The 15636-nt window shown below is 49.2% G+C and overlaps 8 protein-coding genes across 8 annotated transcripts; 6 read left to right on the top strand and 2 right to left on the bottom strand.

The window, feature by feature from the left end:
* Nucleotides 1–40: 40 nt before the first annotated feature.
* Nucleotides 41–1493, top strand: FOMMEDRAFT_111212 (uncharacterized protein; the record flags this gene model as incomplete). Its single annotated transcript, XM_007268631.1, has 4 exons — nt 41–167; nt 222–590; nt 665–1287; nt 1345–1493. The coding sequence occupies 4 exons, from the start codon at nt 41–43 to the stop codon at nt 1402–1404; spliced, it is 1179 nt and encodes a 392-aa protein (XP_007268693.1). The 3' UTR covers nt 1405–1493.
* Nucleotides 1494–1549: 56 nt separating this feature from the next.
* Nucleotides 1550–2951, bottom strand: FOMMEDRAFT_158556 (uncharacterized protein; the record flags this gene model as incomplete). The annotated part of the gene is made up of 3 exons (XM_007268630.1): nt 1550–1719; nt 1781–2184; nt 2248–2951. 3 exons carry the CDS (start codon nt 2949–2951, stop codon nt 1550–1552), a joined length of 1278 nt encoding a protein of 425 aa, XP_007268692.1.
* A 635-nt stretch (nt 2952–3586) lies between these two features.
* Nucleotides 3587–4402, top strand: FOMMEDRAFT_135632 (uncharacterized protein; the record flags this gene model as incomplete). Its single annotated transcript, XM_007268629.1, has 5 exons — nt 3587–3680; nt 3736–3859; nt 3914–4036; nt 4087–4165; nt 4220–4402. 5 exons carry the CDS (start codon nt 3587–3589, stop codon nt 4400–4402), a joined length of 603 nt encoding a protein of 200 aa, XP_007268691.1.
* Nucleotides 4403–4433: 31 nt separating this feature from the next.
* Nucleotides 4434–5859, bottom strand: FOMMEDRAFT_158554 (uncharacterized protein; the record flags this gene model as incomplete). Its single annotated transcript, XM_007268628.1, has 2 exons — nt 4434–5253; nt 5321–5859. The coding sequence occupies 2 exons, from the start codon at nt 5857–5859 to the stop codon at nt 4434–4436; spliced, it is 1359 nt and encodes a 452-aa protein (XP_007268690.1).
* A 1166-nt stretch (nt 5860–7025) lies between these two features.
* Nucleotides 7026–8120, top strand: FOMMEDRAFT_88315 (uncharacterized protein; the record flags this gene model as incomplete). Its single annotated transcript, XM_007268627.1, has 5 exons — nt 7026–7153; nt 7260–7329; nt 7383–7418; nt 7482–7808; nt 7875–8120. The coding sequence occupies 5 exons, from the start codon at nt 7026–7028 to the stop codon at nt 8118–8120; spliced, it is 807 nt and encodes a 268-aa protein (XP_007268689.1).
* A 370-nt stretch (nt 8121–8490) lies between these two features.
* FOMMEDRAFT_111208 (DUF689-domain-containing protein) lies at nt 8491–9950 on the top strand. The gene is made up of 3 exons (XM_007268626.1): nt 8491–8767; nt 8856–9617; nt 9714–9950. The coding sequence occupies exons 1-3, from the start codon at nt 8572–8574 to the stop codon at nt 9770–9772; spliced, it is 1017 nt and encodes a 338-aa protein (XP_007268688.1). The 5' UTR covers nt 8491–8571; the 3' UTR covers nt 9773–9950.
* A 1427-nt stretch (nt 9951–11377) lies between these two features.
* FOMMEDRAFT_48857 (uncharacterized protein) lies at nt 11378–11644 on the top strand (the record flags this gene model as incomplete). The annotated part of the gene is made up of 1 exon (XM_007268625.1): nt 11378–11644. A coding segment is annotated over one exon (267 nt), but the record flags the coding sequence as incomplete, so codon positions are not given.
* Nucleotides 11645–12721: 1077 nt separating this feature from the next.
* FOMMEDRAFT_89702 (kinase-like protein) lies at nt 12722–15499 on the top strand (the record flags this gene model as incomplete). The annotated part of the gene is made up of 6 exons (XM_007268624.1): nt 12722–13413; nt 13498–13629; nt 13806–13875; nt 14006–14403; nt 14462–14795; nt 14876–15499. The coding sequence occupies 6 exons, from the start codon at nt 12722–12724 to the stop codon at nt 15497–15499; spliced, it is 2250 nt and encodes a 749-aa protein (XP_007268686.1).
* Nucleotides 15500–15636: the final 137 nt, after the last annotated feature.

The following is a 15636-nucleotide window of genomic DNA, read 5'->3' as shown; positions in this document are numbered from 1 at the left end:
TGGCAAGACATTTTCTCTCCGTTTCTCTCCCAAAACTGCCATGTCAACCATACAGAAGGTCCAAGTGGACGATAATGGTACTGAGCTAGCGTATATCGACTCTGGGAAGCCGAGTGGAGATACGTACACGACGCTAGTCTGCGTTCATGGTCACTCGTATCATGCTCGTGAGTCTCGTCCCGCACACAAACTCTCCATCCATTGAATCGACCTATTTCCAGAAAACTTTTCACGTCTTCTAGCTCTTGCTAAAAAACACAACCTACGCATCATCGCTCTCAATCGACGTGACTACACCGGGTCCACACCATTCTCCCAAGCCGAGTTACAAGTCCTCAAAGATGGGACTGATTCTGAGAAACACGAGTTCATGCGAGCTCGAGGGCTTGAAATCGCCAAGTTCCTCGTATGGGTGATCAAAGAGCTGAAGATTCCGCGTGCCAGTGAGGATGGGACGGCAGGTGGACTTGCGTTATTGGGTTGGTCTTTAGGCAACATTACGACGATAGCGTTTCTCGGAAACTTGAGCTCGTTCCCGGAGGATATTGTACAAACTTTGGAGCCGTATTTGAGGACGTTCATTATGTATGGTAAGGGATTGATTTCCTGACAATCTACATAGTTTCAACGTAAACTCATCGGTTTGGTTTTTCGTGCTTTGTAGAACTCCCAGACAATTGTTTCGGATACCCTCGTCCAGAAGGTTACTACCACCCCTTCGAAGACGCCTCAATCCCGGAACGTATCCGAGGTATCAGCTTTGGGAAATGGGTATCATCCTACTACGAACATCCAGCATACAAAGTCGAGTCATCGTCAGTGGAGCCTTCTACAACTACAACTACAACCACAACCACAAACACGGGCTCTGTCTTCCCACCCGGAAACCGCACTCTCGATGCCCTACAATTACGCGCACCAAAGAAATCAGCTCGCCCATGTACACTCGACAAGTTCACACCAAATGAGATTTTAACTTGCGTCGATATCGCTCCAGGCCCGCGATCCGAATGGCCTCTGTGGCATCTTCCGTCTTCTCTCCTGCAAGAACAGAAACGTCGAGCTTTCCTTGCTGGTAGTGAGCAAATAGCCTCGGACTCAGAGGCTGGAGGAAACGAGAAATTGCGACTGCCGAAACTCAAGATCCACGTCATATGCGGACTTGCCTCCTTGTGGGTCGTTCAATGGGAGACGTGGAATCTTGAGGAGGAATATCTGAAGTGGGCTAGTGAAGGAAAAGAGAGGAGGCCTGTCAAGTTCGTGCCTGTAGAAGGTGCTAATCATTTTGTGAGTGAACCAGTAACTCTATGGGTTTTCCGATGGCTGAAGTAGAATTTTACACAGTTACACTGGGACGACTCGGAGCAGTTCTTAAAGCTTTGCTCGGACGGCATCAAGTCGTGAGAGGACAGATTAACTTTGGGTTTGTATGATATAGAACATTCGTGTCGTAGAGCGTAAAATCATTACACAGTCGTAAGGAATTAGATGTGAATTATGAAGAGGTTGTCATAGAAGAATAGTATCGTGATATGTCGGAAGAACACTCTCAACGGTCTCCATGTGCCATTGTCACCCTCTCCAGTTCTAACCGAAAAGCATGCAACGAGCTCTCGAAACCGGCGAGAGTCTTCGAAACAATACCATACGTCCGCCGCACCTCTTCATATAACGAGTTCATAAGCTTTGTCATTGGCAGATGGTCAGTCAGACTTTGCGCTAAATATTATTTCGTCAGGAAAATGTATGTGAGCCGGAAAAACTGGGGGTGAGGGCTTACCCTCTGAACCCAATTCGCTATACTGTTTCTTATGAGCCTTAGACAACGATGCGAATCGGAACAAACGATTTTTCAAATAATATCCAGCTAGACATCCCGGAGCGTCTTCTAGACATGAGAAGAAACCTGGACGTTCAGCCGGTCCAGAGGCTTTCAATTCTTTCAGCCGGCGTACGAGGCTGCCAAGTTTATGTCGCAAGGAGGTCGCGAAAGTAGATAGCGTGGATATGTCTGAGGTGACTTTTCCAGAGGTGAATTGCGCGTCGTGTCGGACGTTATGGGCGTTATGTACGGTGTGTAGGGCGGTACGTGCGATTTGGAGGGCTTTGGAAGCATTTTGGTAGATATCTTCTATGTATGAGACGAGCTCCCTCTCCTCCTTACTTAGCTTTTCGTTTCGTTGCCTGAAGAGTTCCAGCACTAAGTAAGTGTGATGGTCAACACGAAGGAGCTTGGAATAGTCTTACTGTCGGATTATCCTCACCCATCCAGCTACCTCCCGTTTGCAGACCTTAATATTCTCCACTGCCCGCACCAGCGCATCGTAGTTTATTCGTCGCTTCTGTGTCGATCTAGAGGCTGAAGAGGAACGAGACGAGCCATACGTGCCCACGCTGGAATGCGAAAGAAGGGGCATAGATTCATCCGAGCCTGGGAATGGGAGAACTTGAGCTGCAGCTTGGTATGCACGATGTGGACTAGGCTTGGTAGCGGAAGGGAATGGGCTGTATGACATTGGAAGTGAGGATCGGACGGGAGTGCCAGGACCATAAGGCTCCGGAGTCGGGAAACGAATTTGCGGTTGGGGCATACTAAACGGAGTCCATGCAGGTGAATACGGGTTTGAGTTCGGAAATATTTGTGGAATAGGAAATGCGGGTCCAGTGGGAAGGACAGTAATCTGAGGAGTAGGAAATGTAATTTGAGGAGTTGAGGTCCAAGGACTTGAGCGAGGCTTCTTCTCAGATATGGTAGGTTTGCCTCCAGAATATCTTGGACTGCGGGAGTGAGGACTATGGTGGCTCTTCTGGGAGCTCAAGCGACTAGCACGTTGAGACTGAAGCTCAGAGTATACCTGCTCCTTTACTTCATTGATGTAATGTGCCATGTAACCATCAGGCGGATGGTACGAGTAAGGCGGAGGATAAGCTGGACCTGCACAGACCGTCATTGGAGGGGAAGCCGTAAGGGAGTTCTTCTAGCCTCGTGTTACGGAAGACATGCTGCTTAAGAACTCGTACATGTCGTTGTCGTGCATGGGTGTGATTGTCTTCTGGACGGAAACAAGCCACATACTTCCGGGCCCGAGACAAGTTACACAATAGAGTGGAGAAACAAAGGGAGACCAGAGAGCGGGCGGCTGCTTTAATAGGACGGTTGGAGGCCTGAAAGCACAGATGGAAAGATCAGATATTAAGCGGAAACAGATCTGAACAACAAGAGCAGCTACGACTGTCTACTAGTTTGTTGAAACGTTTGAATTACAAAGAGGTTACCATCAATTCGCGTTGAACAAGGAGAGGGGACCCTTATTGAGCATGAGCTATCTGCTTGGGAAGCTAATCACTGCACGGCCGTTCCACCGGGACTGGACAACCACGTTGACCAGTAACACAAGATCAAGGATAATCATACTTGTTGTCGGTGACTGGCATGAGAAAGAGCGTGTAATGTCTGACGCGTCTGACGCGTCTGGCCCAACCACTTCTTTCGCGTTCATCCATCTGTACTTGGCCCACATAATTTTTTTTTTTTTGCATAAGCAGGGCCCTTAGTTATTCAACGACAGGAAAATCGAAGCCGAACATGTCTCATCTATACGAAGTCGCGCTGTACGGCGAGTTCTTCGCCAAGGACCTGAGGCCTATCCTCAACCGTCTAACTCTACACAGCGAAACCTGTAAGTAAACATGTCTCTACAACATTACCCGGTCCTGACAGTTTCCTCTTAAAAGCGTCGGATTTGCATATTCGAGAGGTCGTGTTCGAGCCGCTAGACGCTCAAATGCAACGCAGCCAAGGCAATGAACCAGTCTTCTTGAGATGTAGCAAGGACTTGATGGATTCCAAGGCGGGCTGGTAAGTGAAATCATACATATTTCGTAGCGTAGCAAGACTAACAACTATATTCAGGCTGATGTACTCTTATTTAAAGCCTGAGTCCGTGCGTCAGCACCCAGAAGCGACTGTACGACCGTGGGCAACGTGCCATGTTATGGAAGATGCGTTGAGCTTCGCATCTGCTCTTGGTTATGTGTATGTAATTGCTCTCGTCGTTCAACTGTCACGACTGACATTCTTCCCAGTCGACGAGCGCAGCTATACAAGAAGGGATACGCATTTCGTCGTGGTCCATTAGTGATCCACATGTTTCAACAAGAACAAGTAATTCTTTACTCTTTTTCTATTCTTCAATACGGGATTGAACCTTCTTTCAAGGTCGATCCACGCACGCAAAAACCCATTCCTGCTCACGCTGATACCCTCTGGGAGGTAGAAGTAAAGACCGCTTACCCAGTCCAAAATACACAAGAAACGCCCTTAAGTCAGATGATCGAGGCCGTTCTTGAAGTCCAGCGTATCATGCGAGGTTTATTGGATTTGCGAAGAAAGGATGTATGATATATGCGAAAAGGACAGTGGATACGAGTTACTATTTCTGCGCCGTCGCGTATCGTTGACGAATAGCATCGGAGAGGCTTGCGATTTTCGCTTCATCCTCTGCAATCTCCTCGTCACCCCAGTCGAGGGTCTCGTCATCGGAACCATCTTCTACAACCAGATTATCCGCTGCCGGTTCTGTGTCTAGAGTATCCTGGGCATAGTCCGCATGCTCTTCATCGGCCTCGCCTAATATCCCACACACGTCTTGGTCTGATGTTGCGTCATCCTCGTCGTTTTCTGAATAATTGGCCAATGTCTCCAAGACATTCGCTTCCTCCTCGTCTTCAGAGCCGTAATCGCCCACAAGACCAGACATGGTCTTCCTCACCTGGTCCACGTCGAGCTTACGTCTCTTTGGCTGCCTCTCATGTAGGTCCTCGGTTGCCCCGCTGTCATCAACGAGTATTCCGCTAAACGAAGTCTCATCCGTTACAATAATGGTCGGAAATTCGACAAAATGTTTGTAACGGAACGCCTTTGATAGCTTTTGGTTCCAGTCTAGTTTGTAATACGAAGGACGTGTTGGGTTCGTGACGAGCGAGTCATCATCAGTTCTGGGTCTTTTCATCAAGCACAGAACGCTTGTTGGGACAGTCTCATCCTCGTCTTCGAGACTTAGCCACTGGAGAAGCGCTTCATAGTCACGAGCCTTCTGTGACCGCTTCAGATTTGTCTTGATAATTCGTCGGATAGTTTGGTCCCAGTCGTTTTTGTTGGAAATTAAAGATGTAGATTTCAACACCTCTCGCGTGAAGGGGTCCGGAGGAGGTTCGAAGACAAGTTCAATAGTGAGAAGTGCACGTTTTCCTCTTAAAATACAATAATTAGAACCCAAAGTATCGAGGAAAGATTAAGTTTTACTGAGCAAGTACTTACTTTCCATCCCAAACCGACATGTTTTGGCTGGCTCTCTTCATACCGTGAGGCAGAACATCCATTTCAATGTCTCTTATGCTCAACTGCATAGCCAAGTAGCTTCTCTTGTCATGTCCATGACGAAATACCCTAGACATCCCTCTTCCCCGACTTCGGGCATTCATTCCTCGACCTCGAATACTCATACCACGAGTAGCACCAGCAACAGCGTGAAGCTTATTAGAAACGATCTCCCGTCCCCAACCTTCTACCTTCCTCCCGACTTCTTCAAGGAAGACATAGTCATTCATAAGTGCGCTATAACCGTATTGGTTCATTGGTACGTATGTGGTGCGGTCGCGTTCGCCTGAGCAGCCTGTTGTGGTTTTGTGTGCTCGGGAACAGGGTAGAGAGCATGTTTTTGTTTGGCAGCGAGGGCAGGTGTATTTGGAGGGTTGGGAGTTGCATTGGGTGCAGATACTAGAGGGTGGTGCATGTGCTTGGCTAGGGCCTGCTTGGTTGATTGAGTCGGTTGAGTTGTCTGTGCAGGGAATGGACATGGTGGTGGACAGAAAAGTTGTGTACTATTTATATCCCGCTTCTGAAAATACGACTAGCCTTTTGGTAGACAATTTGCATAGCATTTATACAGACAATTAACGGAAGGAAAGATTCTGTAAATGGCCTTGCAATACATCATCCTCGCAACTTATGATTCGTGTATATTGTACTGGGTAAATATACTATTATACAGGCCTTAAAGTTTGCTCTCGGAGGCAGCTAACGTCGGGTCCTGCAAACGGATAGACTCCGGCCAGGAGCTTATAAAAACACTGAAAGGGGACATCTTGGCGAGGTCAACTTCCTTGATACACAGTCCGAAGAGAACAACCTGAAGAATGCTTCCTGTCTGGCATTGAAGCCTGTACGTTTGAGAAACAGCGCCCGGTAAAAGAGCCCATCTTTCGGCGGTTGTACAATCTTCTGGGCGGCTCTCTATTCATGGCATGGTATAGGCATAGAGTAGTAAGTATTGTCTGACACAACTGACAAGCAGAACAGATGTTGAATGCGCAAACAGCGTTGCTGTGTCGGGTATCTGTAATCTCGGGGTTGAGGTCGAGTTGGGTAGGAGGACCACGAAGAAGGCCAGAGAACGCCGTTCGTTGGTGGCTCGTCGAGGAGAGTAACAGGTTCTGGGCGTTGTACTGTCATAAAAACATCTTTCTGAATGTATTTTGAGTCCATACATGCCTAAGGAACGGTGGAAAATACAGTCATTGAGGGAATGTTTTGGAGAGCATTGTTTGTGCTCTGGTTGTCGTTATTTCGACGTATTTTCTCGTGCTTTCATTTGTTGGACATCGTTGACCACCAAAACACACAGAAACAAACGACATTCTCGCGCCTCTGCCCAGCTATCGCCATTGCAACTCCAGCACACGTCCAGCGCTCGCTGTTCTTCACGATGTTAGAGAACTGCGCTCGTCGTTTTGTGATCATAGCGGAATGTGAACGGGGTAACGCTATTTCTCACGGTTCGCCTTAGCCTCGCAAGGGTTCTCTCGAGCCACGGAGCCATCTTCAGTTAACAACAACCATTATTTGCTGTCGACGTCTGCAGCTCTCTTCTTCGTCTATCACATTCTACTTTGCTTTGATCAATTACGAGAGAATGGATGCTCCCCAGGCAATGCCACCCCCAATGCAGATGGCACCGAATGAGATGCCTGTAAACTCGTATTACCCAGACCCGCCTAGTGACCTCACAGGCGGGCTCCCAATTAATCTCGATTCTTTGCGTGACGGGCCTCCTGGGAGCAAGCCGTTCTATCCATATTCGACTCTCATTCGGTAAGTAAGCGTTTCTGACCGTGTTTGTGCTGCGCGTGGTTTGGCGCAGCCGCATGTACATTTTCGTGACGCGGTCGGTTCTGATGGGACTTTGTGGACGTGTTAGGTACGCGATCAAGGGATCACCGACGGGCAAGCTGCTGTTAGAGGACATCTATTACGCTATTGAAAGTCGAGTACGTAGTGCTTCGTAGTTCATGGTGGTTTATGACGCTGATATTCAGCGTAGTTCCCTTATTTCCGCACTGCACCTTCAGGCTGGAAGGTTCGTCCGTTCACGACTTCAACGTACTGAGCCGCAGACATCTAATGTCATTGATTTACATAGAACTCTGTCCGACACAACCTTTCACTTAATCCATGCTTTGAAAAGGTCGCACGGCCGCTCACGGACAGAGGCAAGGGCTCATACTGGACCGTGAATGATAACATCGACCCCCGGACTGGTGTGCACCGTATCCGAAAGAAGAGGACACACAAATCAAAGCGATCTTCGCACAGCGAGGGTGAACACGATGTTGACTACGCGCGTGACGACGGCGCTGCACCGTCGACATCTGCCGGCTTTGAGACTGGTGGCCCAGCTTACGATCAACAAGTGATGCCTCCACCACCTGGTCCTGAGGACGTTTCTTCTGCAAATCCATACATGTATGTCTTTTTATTTTCAGTAAGGTCGTCAAATCTGACGGTATTTCATTCGTAAAGGGTTCCTCTGCAGATTGACGCGAACGGGAACGTGAACTGGCGATCTCTTTGGCATAACGAACTCACAAAACTGCAGCATGTTACAGCAGAACAGGACAAGGTACAAGCCAGTGAAGAATGGTACAGGGATATGTTTTTCCGGTTCAAGCAAGTGATGTCGACGCCAACTGGTGTTTATCAAATGGGAGTCGTTGCTGAGATGCCTCCGCAAGTGATGCAACCTCCACAGGAGCTGCAGGAGCAGGAGCAACCTCAGTGAAAGCATTTGGGTGGGGATGAGATTTGATTGCTTCAGTTTGTACATGTAGGTTTACCAGGTATCGATTTCTGTGGACCTTTTCATTGCGATTTTTCCTTCCTTCCTGTCATCTTTTCTTCTGGCTCTCTTACGCTTTCTTTGCTGTTTATTGTAGTTGTTTCTTCTGTTTTCCGTTCATTCGAATGTATATAGTGTACGATGATTATGCGGTACCTAGGTTTCGTCATTATTTGCCTTGCGTTCTTCGGAGAAGTGGGTGAGTCAGGCAGTCCGAAAAGCCGAGCCAATGAGAGACAAGAGAACTCAGCGGATTGCCACACTGCTTACATTTCGTCTGCGCCAGTGCACACTTCTCAGCAGTTTACAGACACCACCATCTCTCAGCACACTTCACACTCCTCCGTGCTGTCTATAAAATACACATAGTCTGTATTCTTACTGATCTTGCACGATGTCACCCGTAGCAACTGAGTCTGTAACTTACGTGCTGCCTGCTGGCTCCACTGTGACGCAGCAGCTCAAGGCACCCGCACTCGTCCTCGGCTCGCCTGCCAGTGCCCAGGATGGTTCATACCAGCGGCTCATCGAAGAGCTCGAGAAGACGCGCAGTGTAGAGAAGTTGATGGTAGATCGACTTGTCGAGGGTGGTGCGTGCACGTTTTTTTATTTTTGCAATCAATTTTAGCTGGAATAAATTTGGTGGGCTGACTACATGCGGTTTTGCTTGAACGATAGCGACGACGCTTGTACCTGCAAGTTATGGTGCTATCTACGCAGTACTAGGGCTGTCCGATTTTAATGCCCTGCAGACCAAGCTACCTTCTCTCTTGACTCAGCTGCTGAGTGGACTGTCTACACACGGTACTCTGCATGTCGCACACGCTTCCTCCGTGCCTTCCAGTCTTCGCACAGACCTTGAACGTGCAGGATTTGAAATTCTTACGGAGGAGGATGACACGGGTGCTCTCATTGCCCAGAAATTCCGAAAGCCGTCAGCCTCGACGTCGACTTCTTCATCCACAACAACTTATTCCGCGCCGGTATCCACTCCGGCTTCTGTCCCATTAAATCGTCCCGCAGCTGTATCACTCCCACTCCGTCGCGGTGCTGCCGACGCAGCACGCCGCTCGAACAAAAAGGCTGTATGGACGCTCACGACACCTGCACCAGGCACGCCCACCATCGATGCAGAAGCACTGCTCACTGACGCTGACCGCGCACGGCCCGAGCCATGTGCACCTCCCGCAGGTAGCGGACCGCGTCGCCGTAAGGCATGCAAAGGCTGCACATGTGGTCTAGCAGAACTTGAGGCAGAGGAAGAGAGGAACGCGACTGTCGTGATGATTGACGGTGCACCTAATGGTGGAGCTCGTGAGGTGAAGGCGGCGGAGAGGGAGAGGTTGTTGAAGGCTGCTGCTGCTGCGCCGAAGATGACGAGTAGTTGTGGGAACTGTGCGTTGGGAGATGCGTTTAGGTGTGATGGGTGTCCTTATCGAGGTGTGTTTCTTTTCTTTATTTCTCTTCCTGCATTTCACTTCCACCTTTACCATGATTGCATGTTGTGCTCGCTTGCTAATGCATATGTTCTTATAGGTTTACCTGCATTCAAGCCCGGTGAGAAGGTAGAGATAAGCTTTGACGATGACATCTAAAGTAGGGGTTTATGGGTTGAGGGGAAACATTGTATTTTGATGTTGTGGAGATGCTGATTGCATTGCATAGCAAGTATTGGTGAGCATGCAGAATGATATATCATGAAGACAATGAATGGTTAAAGACATAGACATGTAAAAGCGTTTTGTACAGTGATGGAAGCATTTTACACACTGCTATCGTTTGTTGGCTTGGAGTGAAATTTGTTCTATGAAGATTGAACGAGGTGCAATACTGGACACAACGAAACTGAGGGGTATTTATATGTTGCTGATATTTATACCGACCCTAAATCTCTCACTGGTTATCAAAAACTTGTTATCAACAACAAGGCTTCAGAAGTCGGAAAGGAACGAGAATCTTGCACTCAACCTCTTACTCATCACTCCCGCCGGAACTCCTTTCAAAATTTCAATTGACTAGGTCAGGATACTCCTCGGAGTAATTATTAATTACTGTTAAAACGTTGAGGCGTCCGGGACCGGTTATACCTTCCGAAGTCCCTTCGCATTGAATCGAATCGCAAACCGACTCGGAGTTTGGAATCAGTGGCAGTTCTTATTGAAAGGAAGGTACAATTCTACTACAAGTGCATGAACTACGGACTGGACTGCCAGTGAGTTTGGGTGTATTTCCGGGCGATAGGCGTGATAGAATTGAGTGAGAAGAGTTCTGGTTGTTCTTCTTCATAAGCTTAAGGGGTTATTATCACCGAGTTGAATGAGTGGATGAGGATAGGAGATTACTCATTCTCTCAGGAGAAGTAGCTTCGCTTGCATATGCATGCCATGCATACTTAAGGTACAGTAAATATTCGGATTTCGGAGTCGTACCGGAGCCCCTCCCCTGTATTATTCTGGTCTGATGTTCGAGGCTATTGATTGAACTTGCCTCCTCCGAGAAGGGAGAAGAGGGTCTTTCGGACTCGGAGTCGTAGCATCCGAAACTGAGATTGTTTGATGAATTGCCTGCTCGAACTGTTCTTGAAGGCTTCTGGTCTGGTCCGCACGTCGGATTGACTGACTCTCCTGAATCTTGAGTTCCTGTCAGGCCTGAACAACGTGGAATTGGGGTTGTGATGGATTAGCACGGAGAAGGTTTTTCACAAACACTGAGTTAAGGACACGTTTCGGAATCTGCTTTGCTCCTTTCTTTCTTGTCTTGTACGTTACAAGAGCGGATGTGGTGCAACGAGGGTGCTGAGTGAAGATTCAAGAAGGCCTTTGCAAGGTCTAGATCCATGAGTTCCGTACGTTATATTTTGGATGCACTGTTCTGTTTTGATGGGAATGCACGATAGTGATAGAGACGGGGCAAAGGACGACAATTGAGGAAAGGAAAGGAATTTACGCTTTCGATCGTAGCGGTTACGTGAATGTATTGAGCGTGGGCCATGATGATCGACGTACAGTAATAATAATTTCATTTGAAACTTTGCACAGCTAACGCCTTTCCTTGTTCGCATGTCCGGCACGATCATCCTAACTACTACCCTCTAATGAATGCACGCACTATCGCTATTATCAGTCTAGTCTAGAGTGCTGAGCAAACCAAAGATGTCTGGACATGGAGACGATAGTGATACTCAGGAGAGAGATGATGGTGCAATCCGGTTGTACGTTCCGCAGCGATACATGGTCCTTACGAGCGTGTGCGGCCTGACTGGCCTTTCGCTTGGTTTGTTACGTGGAGGGCGACAAGAAGGGATGCGGTTCCTTGCGGAGAACGCGCATCGTGCGCCGACGACGATGCGGGGGTGGTATTTATACAAGAAAACGAAGAATTATCGAATGATGTGGGGTGGCCTGAGAGAGGGCGGGCGAGAAGCTGTGAAGCTTGGGGTTGTTGGACTGGCGTTCGCAGCTGCTGAGGATGGGATGAGTCGAGCCGGGTTTGGCGAGGCACGCGAAGCTGGTGCGGGGGTTGCGACTGCAGGGCTATTTTGTGCGATGTGTAAGTAGGGTTTTATCTTAACCTTATGTCCTGACGGAGAAGAGAGGAGAGTTAATTTTTTGGTGTGCTTGGTTCGGAACAGATAGGCTGCTGTGGGTGAATACGCGCCGGGTGCTGCTCCTAGGCGGGCTTGTAGGCGGGATCATGAGCATGTTGCGGCGAGCGCAAGGCCGGCTTGTGGCTGGGCGGGTCGGGGAGGATCCGGGAAGAATAGCGACGGAAGGGGATACATAATAATCAGCAGCTATGATAATTAATTGATGTGTAGAGTAGGGTAGTTGTGCTCCACCAGTGGACTCCACTTATGTTTGTCGGCTAACACGGCCTGTCCATGTTCTGCACTTCTCTATTCACTCATGACTACTTATACCCCCACGCCCTTATCATCCTCCGACAGCGCCTCTCCATCGACTCTCTCATCAACAAATACAGCGAGTAATACCAATACAGCGCGCAAAAACTCAACGACATCCGACGGATCAACAGCACAACAACAACCAACTCGGAGAAGACAGTCCAGCAACCAGACGATCGCAGGCTCACTTCACTCTGCCGTGCTTAGGTCTGCACAAATGCTCAAGTTCTGGCCGTCTACACCCATCGAGCAGCTCACCCCGAAGGCCGCATCCGACGGCCGGGAGCGAAATCCATTTGACAGTCTTGCCAGCCCAGGAGTTCACACGCCCACCCTTTCGAGTTCCACCTCGCATGTCAGCAGCAGCAACCATGGGCATGCACATACCGCAGCACCGCCACGCTCCCCGACCGGATTCGGCTTCCAGACACACCACCTCCTTAACATGCACGCCCGGTCCTCCTCAATAAATAGCAGCAACGGCCGAGTGGCAGCAGGAGGAGCAGCAGACGGGGGAGATACGACTCCGCTTGCACCGGGTAAAGCGCCACCAATAGTAAGCGCGGGTGTACCAGAATTCGCGTCAGCGATTCCCACAAATCAGTTCTCTCTCAACCTCCACCTTCATGTTCCCGACAAAATGCAGCACAACGACTCCCGGCGCACGCAGCCCACTCCTCATCATGCAGATGCCTCAGCGTCATCGACACAGGCCTCCACGAATTTGCAAAGAAATACAAATAGTACTCCAACAACATCAAGTGCGGGGCCGATCCCTATAGCTGCAACATCTTCCACCAACTCGGCCGTATCAGCTGCATCGACGGCCTCCTCCTCTTCCTCTTCAAGCGTTTCTCGCGGCCAGCTTCATGTAAAGCTTATCCAAGCTCGCGGGCTCAACGTTCACACTGTCAGCGCACGACCTTACGTCGTCGTCCAGTTCGAACAGAACGAATTCGTCAGTCGAGAGCCGATCCATGAACTCGAGAAGGAGGTCAAGGGCATTGCGACAAATATGTCGCGGAATAATTCATCAACAGCTCTATCTGCCCTCGGGGCTATCAACTCACGGGCAATCGAACAAGCGAAACGCTCTGCTGCCAGCAGCACTGCCAGCTCGCCACAGTCGAGCGTCTCTTCCACAAAGTCCGCGCGTAGCGCACCTTATCTCAATGGTGATGGCCGTGGTCCGGGCGTCTCGACAGTTGCGCCCATACCATCAGCTGTCAGTAGTAATAACAACAATGGGAGCAGTCTTGGTATTGGTGGAGGCGGGGGCTTATTTGGGCGGATATCTGCACACAACCCGGTCTGGAAACACGAGGTCTCCTTGTCAGTCAATTTTCTATCTTTACTCCACATTCGTCATTTGTTGCAATTACATATGTGCTGATGCACGCATTCTTTCGTTTGCAGCGATGTGACGTCGGACCAGACGCTCATTACACTTAATGTCTACGACCGCGCTGAAGAGGACCAGAACTTCCTTGGTATGGTTGAGATCAAGCCCGTTCTCAAGCACGATCATACCGTGGATCATTGGTACAAGTAAGTATTACGGATCTTGTCTGTTACTTTTTTCCCTCCCCATTTTTTTTCTTCGCCGTACCTACCCACACCCTTCACTCCACGCGTCCGAGACCCGGCCGACGCACTGCTTCTTTCACTAGTTTTCTTCCTACCTCATGGGAACTCATCGCCTTATCTAACCTCCGACGACCTAGACTCCTGCCTCATGAGAACGAAGTTGTCACAGGCGAGATACGCGTCCAAACGACGTACGAACATTACAAGGTGCGTACAACCGGAACCTTCTAAGGGCTTCTATTTCTGCTATTTTGAGCGCGGCGACCCTGAACTGACCACTGCTTCCTCCGCAAACTTCCTTTCCCATCGCGTCTCCTGTCCCGATTCCGACGAACAGACGAAGCGCGCGTTAACCCCACGAGACTTCGAGTTTCTTAAGCTTATCGGTCGTGGGACGTTCGGCCGGGTCTTCCAGGTGCGAAAGAAGGATACGCGCCGAATATACGCGATGAAAGTGCTATCAAAGAAGGAAATTATTGCAAAGAAGGAGATCGCTCACACGATCGGCGAGCGCAAGATTCTCCAGCAGAGTCTCAACTCACCATTCCTTGTCGGACTCAAGTTTAGCTTCCAGACGGATTCGGACTTATATTTGGTAACCGACTTCAAGAGCGGCGGAGAACTCTTCTGGCATCTCCAGAAGGAAACAAAGTTCGGTGAGGAACGAGCGCGATTCTATATAGCGGAGCTAGTGCTTGCGCTAGAGCACCTTCATAAATATGATATCGTTTATCGGTGCGCGTCTGTTTTATCTATTGGTATTCAAATGATCGGACGCTCATTTCAATGATAGTGACCTGAAGCCAGAGAACATCCTTCTTGACGCGACAGGTCATGTCGCATTATGTGATTTCGGTCTTTCAAAGCCGGATCTCAAAGCAGATCAACTCACGAATACATTCTGCGGTACGACGGAGTACCTTGCACCAGAAGTGCTTCTCGACGATCATGGATATTCGAAGCTCGTAGATTTCTGGTCTTTGGGCGTGCTATTATTTGAAATGTGCTGCGGCTGGAGTCCATTTTACGCGGAAGACACGCAACAAATGTATAAGAATATCTGCTTTGGCAAGATCCGATTCCCGAAGAACGTCATCGGTGAGGACGGGAAACAATTCGTCAAGGGGGTAAGTAATCAAATTGACTTTTGGATTTAAGCGCTGTTCTGTTGTACACTTGCTTACGTTTTACCCCGCGTTTTGTGTAGCTGTTAAATCGAAATCCGAAACACCGGCTCGGTGCACAGCGTGATGCGGAGGAATTGAAGGAACACGCGTTCTTCAAGAATATTGATTGGAAGGCGCTTGCTGCGAAGCAGGTGACGCCGCCATTTATTCCCGTTGTTGAGTCGGACGAGTCAACAGCGAACTTTGACCCGGAGTTCACGAGTGCGGATATCAGTGATGCGGGAATCGACTTCTATGATGAAGAAGACCCGTCGGAGGATTGGGTATCCAAGAGCTTAACGGGTTCTCATATGATGCACACGCCAAATGGTCCCCTGGGGAGTGATCTGCGGGAATTGGCACCTATACAGACGCAAACGACGAATGAAGCTGCGGATGGGAAGAAGGGTGTACAGATTAATGGTGGGAGAAGACGAGGAGACACACAAGGGAGCCCGATAAGCAACTCCGTACAGGAGAATTTCCGAGGGTTCTCGTTCTCTGGGGAGAGCTTTATCACAAGGCCTGCTGGGCGATTAGCGGAGACGGGAGAGGAAGTTGAAGACGCTGTCGAGGATGGCGAGGGACCGTCAATAGAAGACGAGTACGAATACGACCAACCGAGTGGGAGGACGGCGAATCGGACTGGGCTTGACGACTTCTGAATGTTTCGTCCCTCGTGATGATGTATTGAGTCGTCTTGTCATCTCGCTTCTCACACCGTGTCTGCCCAGAGCAATTCGCATTCTCGCGATCCTTAACGTGTCTTTTCGTCGCAATTTCAATGTACTTGTAGGGGCTA

The sequence above is a fragment of the Fomitiporia mediterranea genome (assembly GCF_000271605.1).
Source record: "Fomitiporia mediterranea MF3/22 unplaced genomic scaffold FOMMEscaffold_8, whole genome shotgun sequence".
In the NCBI taxonomy this organism is placed as follows: Eukaryota; Fungi; Basidiomycota; class Agaricomycetes; order Hymenochaetales; family Hymenochaetaceae; genus Fomitiporia; species Fomitiporia mediterranea.
Note: the sequence above shows the minus strand (reverse complement) of the source record. Positions and strands in the feature narration are given on the sequence as shown.

Bases quoted from the DNA above. Each gene is read 5' to 3' on its own strand.
- FOMMEDRAFT_111208 (XM_007268626.1), top strand. From the start codon at position 8,572: ATGTCACCCGTAGCAACTGAGTCTGTAACTTACGTGCTGCCTGCTGGC. The intron at 8,768-8,855 runs GTGCGTGCACGT...CTTGAACGATAG, and splicing joins AGATCGACTTGTCGAGGGTG to CGACGACGCTTGTACCTGCA. The intron at 9,618-9,713 runs GTGTGTTTCTTT...ATGTTCTTATAG, and splicing joins TGATGGGTGTCCTTATCGAG to GTTTACCTGCATTCAAGCCC.